Source organism: Diospyros lotus, chromosome 13 (assembly GCF_014633365.1).
Source record: "Diospyros lotus cultivar Yz01 chromosome 13, ASM1463336v1, whole genome shotgun sequence".
In the NCBI taxonomy this organism is placed as follows: Eukaryota; Viridiplantae; Streptophyta; class Magnoliopsida; order Ericales; family Ebenaceae; genus Diospyros; species Diospyros lotus.
The window spans coordinates 18,572,457-18,588,474 of record NC_068350.1 but is presented as its reverse complement, the minus strand read 5'-3'; the positions used below and the strand labels follow the sequence as shown (position 1 = coordinate 18,588,474).

The window sequence follows — 16,018 nt, the reverse complement described above, 5'->3', positions numbered from 1 at the left end:
AGTCTATACTTCTTGAGGGAATAAGTATCCCTTCAATACCTACAAACCTAGTAAGTGAGGATCTACTTGAGAGAGCTTTGCCAAGGAAAGGCCAAAAAGGAGAAAGGAAGGAAGGGAAAAAAAAAAAAAAAGAGGAAGGAAAAAGAAAGGGCGAAGGGTTAAAGCAGGGATTGGATGGAGAACAATGGTCAATTGTTGTAATTTCTTAGGGATGAGAAATCTCTCAACGAGAGGGGAATTGTCACGACCCCAAGGAAATAATAGTAACTGTAATAGTAGTTGTAGTTTAATGCATTTACTGTATTGTACTCTAGTGTAGCAATTTATATTATACCTTTCAGTTACAACTAAAATTGAAAGATAGAGAACTGTAAATAGGCTATCAATTAAGAAGATTGTAATTAGTTGTTGAAATCTAATTTCTTTCCCTCTCAAATTCTCTCTCTGTCTCTGTTCTTTTCGAATTCTCCCTCCATTCTTTTGATTTCTCCATCCCTTTCTATTCTCTCTTCCCCGATTTCTTCCAAATTCCATTACAAACCCTAGGTTAAACCTAGGTTCCTGGCACCCAAACACCCACATGTTTGGTGCCTTAACAACTCGTGTTATCCAACATCTTCATCAATACTTTAATATCACGTCCAATCACAAAAAATTGATGACACTATTCTCACGACCCCAAGGGCTGCATTGTAATTTTCATTTTCATTTTTAAATTTTCAGTTATAGCATTGGAGGGAGCTAATTGATTCTATTAAGGTAGCTCTTCCCATAATACCCTCGGTTTGAATGTAACCGCTGGGAACAACCTATATAAGGCTCTTACGCAGGAGGATGGGAATTCATTGTTGAATGTGAATTGAATTCTTTCCCTCTACTTTCTCTCTCTCTCCATTTCTCTCTCTCATTTTCCCTCTTAATTCTCTCTTCAATCTTCCCTTCTCTCTTCTTAAACTAGCCAAATTCAAGCCTCTTTCTCGAGGCTTGACAACTATTTTTTAAGCTTCGTGTCACATGCAACACTAGGAGCTTGCAGGGATGAAAGGATGGTGCTCAAGAACTAACTACAAAGTGCTTAGGTTGATGTGCTACTTAGCTATGAATATGCTTTATGTGCTTACCTATGACCCATCACACAACAACTACAACTATGGGAGAATATGTGCACATTTTTGTGCACAGCAACTAGCCTATTAGGAAACCTGGACTGTTATAGCTTAATTCTGGCCCTATCTAGCATATAGCCTAACTCTAAGTGATGTATTTTATTTTCTAAAGAGCTATTATGGGGCTGTTCAATTGTGGAAGAAGTTTTCCTGGAAATTTTTGCACAGAAAATTGAAAACGTACTCAAATGATAAAAAAATTTCATTTAGAAAAAAGAGAACTCGTGTTTCAAAAGATTTACACTACCAATTGAAAAACACAAAAAATATGTTTTTTGGAATTTTCTTGACATTTTTACCAGAAAATACAAGACACTGCTTTCGCTCCACTCTCCTACCAAACAAACCCCACTCATCTCATAATCATCTCCTTCAGTCTCATATCCCTCTCTGCTCCCCACCCCCCCGCATCTCTGCTCCCTACCCCCTCATCTCCATTACTCACATCCTGCTCCCTCCTCCTTTGTCTCCCTCAGTATAGAATCTCCTTCAGCATTGCTGTCCTCCTTGTCAAACACCTCATCAGTTCTCTAACCTTAGTTTCACAGATCTCAGAAGCAGATATCTTTGACTGTGTTGTAGATTTGTTCCAAAGCAGATCTCACTTTCACAGTGCTACAGATCTTGTCATCATCTACTCTTCAATGTCCTCAGTTTCGCAGATCTTCCTCTTTCTCAATTCTACAAGGTAACTTCAGATCTAAAATATACCATATTGTAGCTGATATAAAATTGGCTCCACTACATTCACTATATCCTTACTTAAACTGGATTATTACTTTGACTATTATTTTTGGTTGGTTTCTAGATATTGGTAGTGCTAACTAACTTCTCTTTTTTTATCTTTGTTTTTCTCTTCCATGTATATTCAAATAGAAAGTTGAACCATTTGCCTAATACATTGAGTAACATCTCATGGCCAATTAACTACTTCTACCAATATATTAACAAATGACATACCTTTTTCTCAAGAAATTCCAGGGCTTGATGTTGAGTATATACATCATTGCTAGCACATTCCTGAAATCGGATTTGGAGTATCAAATTAAAGAACCAAGAGCATGAACGAAGTATGAAAATGAAGCATTACAAAGGAAGAAAAAATATATTCAAAAAAAGGGGCACGAGAAAAAGGTCTCTAGGAGTGAGATTGAAATTTGGCCATAAAGAATAAGGTACCAAGCCTTAATAACACAGGAGTTGGCTAAATGGACTCTAGCTCAACAATGAAATTGGAAATTGGCATGAACCAAAGAAAATAAAAGGCTAAGCACAAACACGCACACTGAATCAACTAATTTAAACTGACCATGGAAAAGAAATGCCCAGAAAAAACTATAGCAAATGCCATGAAACAGAAAACTTTATTTTGAACAGAGAATGCAATCATAATATTTCAGTTTGATTTATCAAGTCACGAAACTAAATTCAACTTCCAGACATGCATGTTACCTGGATGTAGTTTGTAGTTTCTAATGTCAAACTAAATAAAATTGGTGCAATCAGACTCCATTCCAGACATCAAATAGAAAAGGGTATGAAGAACTTATCAATGGAAGGTAAATAACAAGACATGAAAAAGAGAGACGGTTTGCTCAGGCTTCCCAAGGTGTAAGCCTAACTAATTTACATGTCAAAGATGGAGTCCTTGTCAAGTCCTTCAATTCCCCTGACTAACAGATAGAAAAGGAGGGGAGGAAGAGAGAGCCATCCCATCTTAAGCATACTCAATCAGATTCAAATCGAGTTAAAAGTATGGCACATTATTGTTTTAACATCTCATCGTCATACTTTTTAGAATACCAATCCCATGAGCTTTATTCAATAAGCTATCTTAACCTCCTATGCCTCTGCATCTATACTTCCTGAACATGTTTGAAGATGGGCAGGCTTGCATAGATTACTATCAGGCTCTAAGTTGCTTCCAAGGCAATTTCATTTTAGTACTCAAACCTCCATTGATCCTCACTTCTAACAGCATTCTAAGTAGAGGGAAGATCATTTATCTTCGTGTTTCATGTGCAACAGCAATCAACTAACTCCTTCATTGTCAAGTGACAGAAGACATCTGATGTCCTTTTCTGCCCCTTGTCAGTATGCAAAGGGGGACATTGGCTTAATGTTAGATATTTTGCTGTCTTGGACCGAGCTGAAGTCACCAATTAAAGCAGAGGCATGAATAGCACATGTTCTGTTTTGTGTGATGCGGAGCCTGTGGAAATGCTACAGATTTCAAATGTAGAGGATTTCATTCATTGTTAAACGGGACCATTCTCATTCAGCAGTTTTCCTAGTTGAAGGAGGCAACCATTTTGTGGAGATTTCAAGCAATATCTGTCTCGGCAATTGTCGAGTAACTAACTTGGTTAGTCGACTAATTAATCCATTTGCTTGACTAACCAACCAGTTAGCTGACTAATTAGTTAGTCGACTAATTAAGTCATTAGCTAACTAATTAGCTTTGTTAGCTGGCTAATTATTTTGTTTCCTAGTTTCTTAGTTTCCTTATTTTATAAAGTCATCTTCTTTCCCAGTTTGAGTAGAGAATAAATCAATCTCTCAAAACTAGTTGTAGGTTGCCTAACTTGGATAGATGTAATTTCCTAATTAAGTGTTTATAATAGGAAATTAGCAAGGATGCATTCTATATATATTCCGAGTAAGCTGATGAATAAAAGGAGCTCTTCTTCCTAAATCTTTCTGCATGGTATCAGAGCCTTCCTAAATCACAACACAGTCAAAAAAAGCAATTTATCTTTGGAAGAAGTAGTGTTAAATGCTTGAGAATGTTACCTCAATTGACGGTAGAAGCAATGCACCATATTGAGGGTCCCTTCCAATCATCTGCACCACCTCTTGATCACTCTCCATGCCCATTGCTTTCATGACCACCATGATAGGCACCTACAAACAAAAATGATAAGAATTCTTAAGAAAATCAATTGGTAAAAAGGAAGGTAATATTAGAACAACCAACAATAAAGGGCTGTGATATGATGACCTTGGTAGCAAACTGATTCAGATACAAATATATCTTCTCTTTCTCCATTTTTATAACTGTTTTACTTTTTGTTGCTTCTGTGCTGCTCGTAACGGATGCTTGTATACTGGAAGCAGAGAAAGAATAACAAAAACCAAACATTAATGCTAATTGCTGGTTGCAATACCATGAGAGAAGCCAACAAAATAACCACTAAAGAAGCAAAGAATATTGTTCAAGAAAACCTACATTGCGAAGAGTGCTAATACAACTGAAGGAAAAAAAAAATTGGTGATGAACCATAAGCACCATCACATAGATGGCCCAAATGGTTAAGAAGCTGAACATAAGAACAATCCTAAACAGTAATTCCAGGCATCTAACATTTGATTCTCATGATGTACAAAACACTTTAACTTAACTATAGTATGGTTTATGGGTGATTCTTTGCCTTGTATTGGATGAAAGAGAAGTTTGGTTAGAGTTCTCCATCATCAAAGAAGTATAATACACTAAGCACTGACAATTTTCAAGTGCTGAGCATTCAAGATTCGAAAGCTAACCATAAATTTGCTAATCAATATTATAAGATGGAATCAAAATATTAAACCATAGGCATCCATTTTGAATCTTGGGCCTTTTATAGGGGATTTTCAGCATTATTTAGTAATTTATTAATTAGCATACGCACTAAATATAAGGTAACTTACCCAATTCTGAGACTTAAAGTAAAACAACAGATTACAAATCCATAAAGGAAGCAATCTATAAAAAAGGAAGCTGACATTATTAAACCATAAAAGTATTCAGTTATCGACATAAATACAATCTAGTAAAGGGGACATTGTTATCAATAACACCAAATGCTGCTTTTACAACACACAGAAAAGAAGGTATAAAGAAATTATAAAGCATAAAGCAAGGTAATTGAAGTGCAACATGAGCTGATAATTACAAACCATCCTTTCTTGTCAGTATCAATAATTATTCTGTTCTTGGAAAGTTGTTCCTGTATTAAGATCACCTGGTGGAGACTGAAAGTTAGAATCAAGTTATCAACAGACACTGAAACTAGAGATAATAATCAGTTTATCAGAGAGGACAAAGAAATGGTTCTAACCAAATCTAACACATAGTGGAGAGTCTACAGAACTTAGATCATAAACAATGAGAATATGCTAGCAAGACAAACAAAGAGTTATGCAAGAAGCCCTTCCCGTGTAGGGGGAGAAACAAAAGAAGAGAAGAGGAAAATTGCCGACTACAAATTAATTGCAAGGCAAGCTACAATAAATGCCCATTAATCATGGCACTACAACTCAATATGACCATTCTAACCATAGCAGAGGGGAAGAAACTTTCAAATTCTGAGATGAAAAATGGAGTGCATTAGCATTTTCAAAGAAACACTCACTAAAAGGATAGATTGTAAAACTCTTTGGGACAAGTGAAAAGCTAAGAGACTGTTTAGTTGTGGAAAATAGTCCTAATTTTCCAGAACTATTTTCCAGAAAATTACTCCACAGAATGGAAAATTAGAAAACTTGTTCAGCAAAAAATTTTCGAATATAAAATGGACATTTAGAAAATCCGGTTTTCAAAAATTGAACTAAACAAGGAAAACTTCTAAAATGAGTTTTCTAAGTTTTCCTTATTAATTTGGGGATTCGAAAAATGCAGTTTTCCAAAGATTTTCCTCAATCATCCCATCTCCTTTAACACAAGTTAGACAAAATAAATTAAGACATCTCTCCTTTTTCTGAACATATGTCCTAATTTTTTAGATTGGAAAGTAATTTTTTGTATTTCTAACATCTGAACACATTTTTCAAAAACTAGAGATTTTATAGAAAATTAGAGATAGGAAACTGGAAATCATTTTCCACAACTAAACAGCCACTATGTCTCTGTGCTATATTCAAGTATATGAAACAGGGAATAGAAATGTGGTCGCATGAGGTAAATATTCCTGGAGTGATTTATGTAAGTCCAGCTGCAAATATTGCTCTCTTAAACAAGTCATGAATAGTGAAAGCTAACCTTACTGAAAAAAAAAAGAAAAGAAAATGCCGAAGTTAAGATGTTCTTTGTTTGATGACACAAAACATAACTTTACAGTAATTTCATCTTAGTAGTAATGCAAAGAGGTCTTCCATGAATAGTGGCGGTTAGCATCCACAGTGTACCTATTCTAATCATCTTGGCCATACAAGAGACCTCTCCTACTCTCTTCATGGCAAACATCCTCACATTACTAAAACATATTTACTTTAATGATTCAATATACCTATCATTAGCACTAATATTTGGATCTTGAGCTAAAAGAATAAATTGAAGCCACAAAATTGTATGACAGAGCTAATAAGAAGTGAGGCCATGAATGTTTGTCTCAAAATCTAGGCAAGATGCATATGAATTCTATGAAAGGTCCCTATAACCCTCCTCCTACTCATGATGAAGATATTAACAAAATACGACCTTCTTGAGATCACAAAACAACTAGTTTAGGTTCACCCTATTAGTTTAGGCATCTCAAGAAGATATCCATAATCTAAGATCAACCAACTCTCAAGACTACAAGAAGATCAAAATTTCACTCACAGTGTCACCTCAAATATGCTTTTAACTGAAAACGCAAGAGAAAACAAAGAAAAACTATTAAGCACAGAAGTGCTAGAGAGAGAAAGAGTTTCAGAAAACTGGTTTTCTCTTAATGAAAAATGAGCTCAGTGAATGAAAAACTGAATACAACTGACCATTAAATAAAGGTGCTCTGAACTGAAACTAAAACCCTAACTGAATAAGAAACTACAACAGAACATAGCTGTCAACACAGCTTAACAAATACAGAAAAAGCCAAGTGTATAACAAGCTACAACTACCTCAAAAATACTGCAACTTATACAACTAACACTTCTTAAGAGTTTCATTGTGTGTTTTAGGATCAAGTCTTGGGGAAGATGATTAAATTTGCTAGAGAATGTGATGGGTTGTACTATCCTGAGGATCTTGGCAATGGCTAAATAAAGGGAAACCAGACTCCTTTCTCTCAAGCCCTTTTAACCACATCTAATAAACAAATGATCTGGGCACATCATCTTCATCTTGGTCATCCAGCTTTTTCTCTCTTAAAACATATGTTTCCATTGTTGTTTAAAGATATGGTTGTCAGATTTTAGTGTGAGGTGTGTCAATTTGCTAAACATTGTCATATTTCATTCCCTATAAATTCAACGAAATGTAATCAGCCTTTTACATTGATACATTCTGATATTTGGGGGCCAGCAAAAATTCCTGATATTCATCGAGTAAGATGGTTTGTCACTTTTATTGATGACTACATTAGAGCTACTTGGTCATTCTTAATGAAAGACAAATCTAAAGGTTCAGTGCTTCCTCAATTCCAAAAAAAAATGTTTACTCAATTTGGAGCAAAAATAAAATGATTTCGTTAAAGATAATGCCAGGGATTATTTCAATCAAAATCTCTCTTCTTTTTTATCAAGAGAGGTATTATTCAGGAATCTTCATGTTGAAACCCCACGACAGAATGGAGTGGCAAAACGGAAAAATCATCATCTCCTAAAAGTCAATCATGCACTTCTTTTTCAGTCCAATGCTCCAAAATTCCTATGAGGGGAAGCAATTCCAATAGTTACTGTCATGACCCTAGGGTTTAGCTAGGGTCTAGGAAGGAATTTGGATAAGAGTTGGAGGAAGATAGAGCAAAGAAGAGGGCAAGGAAGAATAGAACAGAACTGAGGGGGAGAGAGAGAAGCCGTGGGAGAGTATTGAGAGAGGGAATTGAGATTCAAATTATTCATTAAGCCTCCTCCTCTAACTACTCGAGCCTATTTATAGGCTTACAATTGAAAATGCTAACAACAACAAAAAATACAACTAATAAGGAAAACACGACATGTATTACTAATATATCCTTGGGGTTCCTTGGGGTCATGACAATCCCCACCCCTTCAAACAATTCTTGTCCCCAAGAATTGGCTGCTGTTAACCCTATTATTCAGCCAATTCCAGCCTTAATAATTTGTTTTCTTCTTCGCCTTTTCTTGTTCTTATCTCACTTTTCTTTTCTTTTGTCTTGCCATGTCTTTTCCTCCGAGAACAGCAGTATCATGATTCGCTGCAGCCCCTGTTCCAGCCATCCACCCATTCCTTGTTGCTCTCAAAATTAATTCCATTTGACCTATCACACCTTCCACTATAATCTCTCTAACTGTAGAGAGTAAGTCAAATTGCTTTGTAGGTCGAAATTTGGTTCGATGATGCTGCTTTCCAATGGAAATGAGAACTATCAAAGCAGCAAAAGTCTCGTTTCCTTCCACAAAGAATTTCCCCACCATCTTCCCAATGTCTTCTTTCTCTTTAGTAGAGGTATCCTCAATTGTGGTATCTTTAACTTCCAGCAGATTTTTCTGGAAGTTACCACTTCCAGCAGATTTTTCTGTCAGTGGAACCTTGATAGCTTCTTCAACAATTACCATTACTTCCTTGGCAGCCTGAATTGCCTGATCCAATTTAGGTTTTTCCTCATTCTTTACAGCTACCATCATTATCCTTAGGTCTTTATTAGCCTCATACTTTTCATTAGCTGCAAGGACACTATCACCATCGCCATCCTTCCTTTCTAGTGCTGATACATCAACCTCCAGCATATATGAATAGTGATCCCCACCGATAGCATTGTCCAATCTCTCTTCCTTGCTGAAATCTTTAGTTACAATTGGCCGGTCCAACCCCAATTTTTCCTCCGATTCATGCTTGGCATGATTTGCAGCCTTAGAAGCTTCCTCAATCAGTTGTCTGCCCTTAATATAACTGTTAGGCTGCAACTCTTGCTTTCTAAAAATGGCTTCCAAGGCAAGTTCTTGCAGCCTTGCTCTCTTGGCTGCCTCTTTCACAGTTGTCGGCATCATCATCCTGACCATTGACCTCAGTTTGTCCTTCAAACCACTAACAAATCTTGATACAAAATAGTGCTCCGTCAAAGCTGGCTGATTACTCCACAATAGGGATCTTAACTCCTCGAATCTATTCCAATAATCTGTCACTGATCCCTCCTGACTTAATTGGTTGAACTCCTCAGTCACCTTAATCATGTTCTTTTTCATCCCAAATTGGTCATGTAAATTTCCAGCAAGATCAGCCCACCTGATCTCCCCTTCCCTAGACATTGAAGTATGATTGGCAGTGTGGGAAGATGAACATCTTACCTGAATTTCCGGTTTCAAGGCCAATAGTTCCTCGGCCTCTTGCAAGCCATAGGTCATAGGAAGGGTGCCTTGACTAGGTAAAATTGGATCAGCTACTGCCCGGGGAGGAAAATTCGGTGATGGCCGGAATTGTAGTAGCGAAGACAGCTTGTTCAACATGCTATTGATCCACTGGACATATTGCTCCATCATCTCCTGATGCCTCTCCAAGTCTCTCCGCATTCCTTCTTGAGAGGCAACTATATCCTCCCTCATGTTTTCTCTGTTGACTGCATTGTCCTTCAGGCCATGGGTCATCGCCTCCTGCATTACCTTGGATTCCTTAGCTTCCGAATTCAGCCTCTTAAAATGACCAACAGCCTCCAAATCCATTGCAGAGTCCACCTCAAACAATCTGCTAGCTCTGAACAGTTTCAGACAACCTGTTCTAAGCAACTTCAGAAACCAACCAGGCAACTTCCAAACCCGACACTTCCCCTTCGCAATTACTTCCGCAGTGCAACACTGAAACCAAACTTATGTTGCGCACTTACTTCCGAAAATCGCTGATCTAAATAGCTTCGATCAGCTTTCAAGAAATGGCAGGCTTTTGCCGTCCGCCTGAGAATTTTTTTTGTCTCAATCGATGTCCACCTAAGTTCCAGCCAACTAACAATCGACTTCCCTCTGAGTTCGCGTTCAAAATTCAAGCCGCCGACTCTCAATTTCGCCAACTGCAGCTTCCTTCTCGCCTCAACCTCACTTCAGCAATCGAGGATCGAATTTGTGTGGCCTTCAAGTTCGCCTACTTGCAGCTTCCAACTTCACCAGAATTCTGTCACTAGAACCTCACGAAGCAGCCTCGATCAGCCCTATCCTGCTTCGCTTAACTCACAAGCAGCAACCGAGATTTGAATTTCGCTCCCGATCGCTCCTGCCTTTCGCCTCAATCACATGCAGCGAGTTTGCTAGAATCAAACTGATTTAAGGCTAGCCCTAGCGGAATCGACACCCAATCACCGTCCAACGTCTTGCTTTTGAAATCAACTTCCGCTGCATAACTCCTCCTTGCCTGATTTGATTTCGTTACTAAGAGCAATAGCCTATGGCCACATGCAGATCACGATCCGCCCGTTCCATATCAAATTCGTTGTGGATTCCAGCATCGCGGATTCTTATGGTAATCGCTTGTAATCACCCAAGCCTGCGTCCACTTACCCAATCACCGACCTCTGAATGGAATTCTCCTTAATTCTTGATTCACTCATTGCTCTGCTTCAATTCTTCGAAATTCACTGCTCCTTGAATCGCCTGGGTTGCTCGTCCTCAATTCCGAACAAAATCACTAGAATCCTAGCCGAGCCAATCCGCCTACTTCTCCTTCAGATCCGAGCTGACACTCACCACTATCAATTTCGACAATTGAAATCCAACCGTTCGGAAATCTCCTGAGTCAGTTTTGGAACTTGCTTCTATGATTCCCCGAGCTTTGCTGATACCGCTTGTGGAATTCGCTTCTGGACAAGATCGCTTAAATTGCCACTTGCGAAAATTGCCTCTGAACAGTTATCTCAATCGTTGAAGGATTTGCTCCCGATCGCGACAGCCTTCCAATTCCGAAAATCAACCTTCGGAATTTTCTGCACGGAATCGCCTATGCTGCAAGAAATCACACAAGTCACCGCTCGATCAATTTTGTGGCCTTATGTTGCTGAATTCAGCTATTACAGTAGCCTTCTAATTCTGAGAAGCAACAAAGAAAGTCATCGCCGAGGAACGGGAGCTCTGATACCAAATGTCATGACCCTAGGGTTTAGCTAGGGTCTAGGAAGGAATTTGGATAAGAGTTGGAGGAAGATAGAGCAGAGAAGAGGGCAAGGAAGAATAGAACAGAACTGAGGGGGAGAGAGAGAAGTCGTGGGAGAGTATTGAGAGAGGGAATTGAGATTCAAATTATTCATTAAGCCTCCTCCTCTAACTACTCAAGCCTATTTATAGGCTTACAATTGAAAATGCTAACAACAACAGAAAATACAACTAATAAGGAAAACACGACATGTATTACTAATATATCCTTGGGGTTCCTTGGGGTCATAACAGTTACTTATCTCATCAATCGTCTTCCTTCTGAAATCCTAGCCAATCATAGTCCTATACATATCTTGTCCAACCATTTTCCAAACATTGTGTATACTAGAAATTTACCCCCAAAAGTATTTGGATGTGTTCCTTTCTTGCATATTCACAAAACTCAACGATCCAAATGGGAACCCCAAGCAAAGAAGTGCATGTTTGTTGGTTATTCTTCTACCCAAAAGGGTTACAAATGTTATGATCCCTCTAGTCGACGCACCTATGTTTTTCTTGATGTCACATTCCATGAGTCTCAACAATTCTATAGATCTCCTCACACCCATCTTCAGGGGGAGCAATCCAAAGACGAAGATGTGTGCCCAGGTTCCATCTCCTTTCTAGAGCTACATGCAAACCTTCTTGAAAAAACACCACCATCATCATCATCTCACACCTTTCTCAATGTTATCATCCCAGAAACAATTAAACAGGTTGCAGAAACAAATAAACAAGTTGCAGATATCACTGTTACAAAAGACATTGCAGCAACTAATACTCACAACATTGAACCTGCCAATGACACTACAAATGTCCTTGAACCTACCAATACCATTGAACCTGCCAATGTCCGTGAATGTGTTCAAGTCCATACCCCTTTAAAGCCACTAAAGCAGTATTAAAGAAAAGTACAACCCTCACAACCTCTCAAGCAAGTCCAAGAATCAACTCCAAGCCTAGGTAATGAAAACACTTCAAATTTGTTCAATTCTGAAACTAACAGTACTATTATTTGTGATGTTAATTCAAATAGTGATCTCTACCTTCCTATTACCTGGAGAAAAGGAACACGAAAGTGTACCCAACATCTTATAGTTAATTTCGTCTCCTCACATAAACTATCCTCCCAACACAAAAGTTCTCTCTCCACCTAAAACTCAATTGAAATACCCAAAACAGTATATGATGCTTTAAGGGATAGGAACTTGACATATGCCATGTAGGAGGAAATGAGAGCTTTGGAAAAGAACGAAACATGGGAGATTGTGGTGTGTCCCAAGGAAAAGAAAGCAGTTCGTTGCAAATGGGTCTACATTGTTAAATTTAAGGCAGATGGAACTATTGAACAGTACAAGGCAAGGCTAGTTGCAAAAGGCTACACACAAACCTATGGGGTGGATTATCAAAAAACTTTTACACCAGTGGCAAAAATGAACAAGGTGAGACATCTATTATCTCTAGTAGTACATTTTGGCTAGGAAATCTAGCAATATGATGTAAAAAATGCATTTCTTCACGAAGACTTAGAAGACAAAGGCGTACATGGAGCCATCACCAGGTTTTGATAGCAAGTATGGTCCTAATAAAGTTTGCAAACTGAAAAAAGTCTTGTATGAACTAAAACAATCTCCGCAAGCTTGGCTTGGGAGATTCACTAAGACTATGATGCAGTTCAGCTATAAGCATAGTCATGGTGACCATATTCTATTTGTGAAACACTCAAGTAAGGGAAAGATTACAATCCTACTAGTACATGTAGATGATATTATAGTTACTGGAAGTGATGAGGAAGAAAAACTGATGCTGAAAAAACAATTCGCTCAAGAATTTGAAATGAAAGAACTAGGGAAACTGATATACTTTCTCGGAATTGAAGTAGCATATTCCAAACAAGGGATATTTATATCCCAACGAGAGTACATTCTTGACCTGCTCAAGGAAACAGGTACCCTTGGATGCAAACCAATGAGTACACCTATTGATACAAACCATAGAACGAGCCAAGAAAGCAAAAAGGGAACAATCATTGATAAACAATGCTACCAAAGGCTAGTAGGAAGATTGATTTATCTCTCACACACCATACTTAACATCACTTATAACATGGGAGTAGTTAATTAGTTCATGCATGATCCTAAGGAAGAACAACTACAAACAATTCAGAGAATTCTCAGATAGCTACTCCAGTGAAAGGAATTTTGTTCAAAAAATGAAGTAGTCTGACAATAGAGGCATACACCGATGTTGACTATGCAGGGTCTCCCAGAGACAAGAGGTCAACTACAAGCCATTTCACTTTCGTAGGAGGAAATTTGGTTACTTGGAGGAGCAAGAAGCAAAATGTGGTAGCCAAATCAAGTGCAGAAGCAAAATTTCATGCTATGGCTCTAGGTGTTTGTGAACTTCTATGGATCAAAATACTTCTAAAGGATTTGATGATTGAAAGTGGATCGATGACACTATACTGTAGTAACAAATCAGCTATCAATATAGCGCACAACCCACATAATTGAATGAAGCATGTAGACGTGGACAAACACTTCATAAAAGAGAAAATTGATAGTGGACTCACTACTATCCCTCACATGATATCAGTAAACCAATTGGTTGATGTTTTAACCAAAGGGTTACCCACTTCTAGGTTTCAAGAGATTGTTGGCAAGCAGAGAATGGAAGATATCCACTCACCAACTTGAGAGGGAGTGTTGAAATAATGGAAATGGAAGACTTACTTGGCTAATGGGCTCACCATTGAATAAAGAAGATTATGTTTCCTAATGTAGATATGGAATCTACAGTTAGCTTTCCTATGTTAATTAGCTGCCTAATTAGTTAGTTTCCTAATTGTATAAGTTTCCCTAATAGCTAGTTTCCTTAGAAGATAGATTGATAGTTTCCTTACGAAGGTGTCAAGATTCACCTAAATATAACTGTAAATCTATGTTGTGAATGAACAAGAATTCTGAGAATTTCTACAGAAATATGGTTTATCTTATGTTGAAACACTCCCATCAACAAGCTCTTGCTCACAGGCAAGTTTCTAAGCTAAGTCCAAAATTTTATGGCCCTTTTCCTATTGTAGATAAATTTTGAACTGTAGCTTACTAGCTCCAGCTGCCTCTTGACACTCAAATTCATCCGGTATTCCATGTTCCATTGATTAAAAAATCAATGGGAACACAGCCAATTAGTCCTTCTTTCCATCATTTGTTCTTGATGCTCCTCCTACAATGGAATCGGCTTTTATTTTGGACAAAAGAGTCATTTACAGGCATGGAACTCCCTTAACGCAGGTTTTGGTTCAATGGTCTCACCGCCATCCTAATAATAATACCTGAGAGTATTTACCCGATCTGCTTATTCAGTTTCCTCAAGCTGCCTGCCTTCTCTCCATTTCTTGAGGACAATAAATTTTTAAGGGGGGGTAAATTGTCATGTGCCTAATGTTTGTAAGGGTTTCTTGGTATTTTTACAGCAGTTGTACTGTAACAAGCTGCTCAAAGTTGTATTTTGTATTGGCAACCTTGCTGGCACCAAACTAAAGCACTTGGATTAGTATAAAAACCTAATCCAGCTGAATGCAAAGACATAGAAAAGCATTTTTCCAGAAATTCTCTGTTTCTCTCTCTCAATTTCTCTCTCAACTTTGCTTTCTCTCTCGCCTACTTTTGTTTCCCTCTCTTTCTCCGAATCTTCCTCTCATTTCTCCCTAAATTCTGCACTAATTCTCTCAATTAGCATAGAATTGACCTTATCAGATCTAAGGACCAGACAGATTCGCAGGATCTCAATCAGGAAGATACTTAACAGGAGGTTTCTCCAATGAAAACAAAAAATTGAACTAGATCAAAAGCTCGAACAGTGGCTAGGATCTGTGCTTCCCAGAACAGATAATTACGTGATTCTAGTTTGATATGTCTAAAATTGAGAGCTTTTGCAATCAAAGAGAAATCTATGTTCAATAGATGATTCAAAGAAACTAGAAGATCATTCAGAGAAGTTGAGTTTGAGGAATTCTCTGGATCTCTGGACAGATTTTCTTTCTTGTGTGATAAGCTGGGACTAAAATTGTCACCTATGCACACCTTATTAACTGCAGCATCAGTTGATCCTAAACTCAAGTCTTCTACGTCTGCCAGGGAGTCTAATTTGAGAGGGAATGTAGAAGAGATTAATGTCGAGTAGTTTGATTTACAACTGTAATTAGTCTGTTGTTTTATTTAGAAGGCTGTGTTAGTTAAGTTGTTAATACAATTCCTGTAATTTGTAATAGTTTGTTAGTAAGGATAGCTGGTGTATATATATATCCAGCTATTTTATTTCTTCATTCAATCAATTCAGACCTACCGAAGTTCATTTTCAACTTCTTCTTCTCGTCACTTTCTGTTTTATACCTTGAAACCCTAACTTTACAATAAATACATATTAATTGATATTTTCTCCTCAATAATGTCAGTTTATTATGATTATTAGAAAATCACCTTCTCAGTTCCCTTGATAACAAAATATCCCCCAGGGTCAAGTGGACATTCACCTGGATCAAACAGAAAAATGAATTAGTAAATGAAGCTACGGTCAAATATTGCAAATAGAATGGAAACCCTAAGCTATTACATAGTAAGCATAACAAACCTAGTCTTGCAAGTTCAGCTTCATCTTTCCCATGGAGTACACAGGAGCGACTTCTTAACATGATGGGCATTCTTCCAATAATAACATTGTTCTGCAGCAAAATATCTAATATCATGTCTGCATGGAAGTGTTTTGCAATTCACTCAACACTCAGATTCTACTTCCCCCCCCCCCCCCCC

The 16,018-nt window shown here is 37.8% G+C and overlaps 1 protein-coding gene across 3 annotated transcripts in view; it reads right to left on the bottom strand.

The window, feature by feature from the left end:
* LOC127787935 (DNA-directed RNA polymerase III subunit 2) overlaps positions 1-16,018 on the bottom strand; it is a 125,502-nt gene that overhangs the window by 101,460 nt on the left and 8,024 nt on the right. For all 3 annotated transcript variants that reach the window (XM_052316019.1, XM_052316017.1, XM_052316020.1), the window contains exons 7-12: positions 15,840-15,930; positions 15,689-15,741; positions 5,106-5,170; positions 4,168-4,273; positions 3,960-4,070; positions 2,127-2,186 (exon numbers count right to left, since the gene is read on the bottom strand). In XM_052316019.1, the coding sequence (XP_052171979.1) occupies positions 2,127-2,186; positions 3,960-4,070; positions 4,168-4,273; positions 5,106-5,170; positions 15,689-15,741; positions 15,840-15,930 (486 nt within the window). The remainder of the gene's footprint in view (positions 1-2,126; positions 2,187-3,959; positions 4,071-4,167; positions 4,274-5,105; positions 5,171-15,688; positions 15,742-15,839; positions 15,931-16,018) is intronic.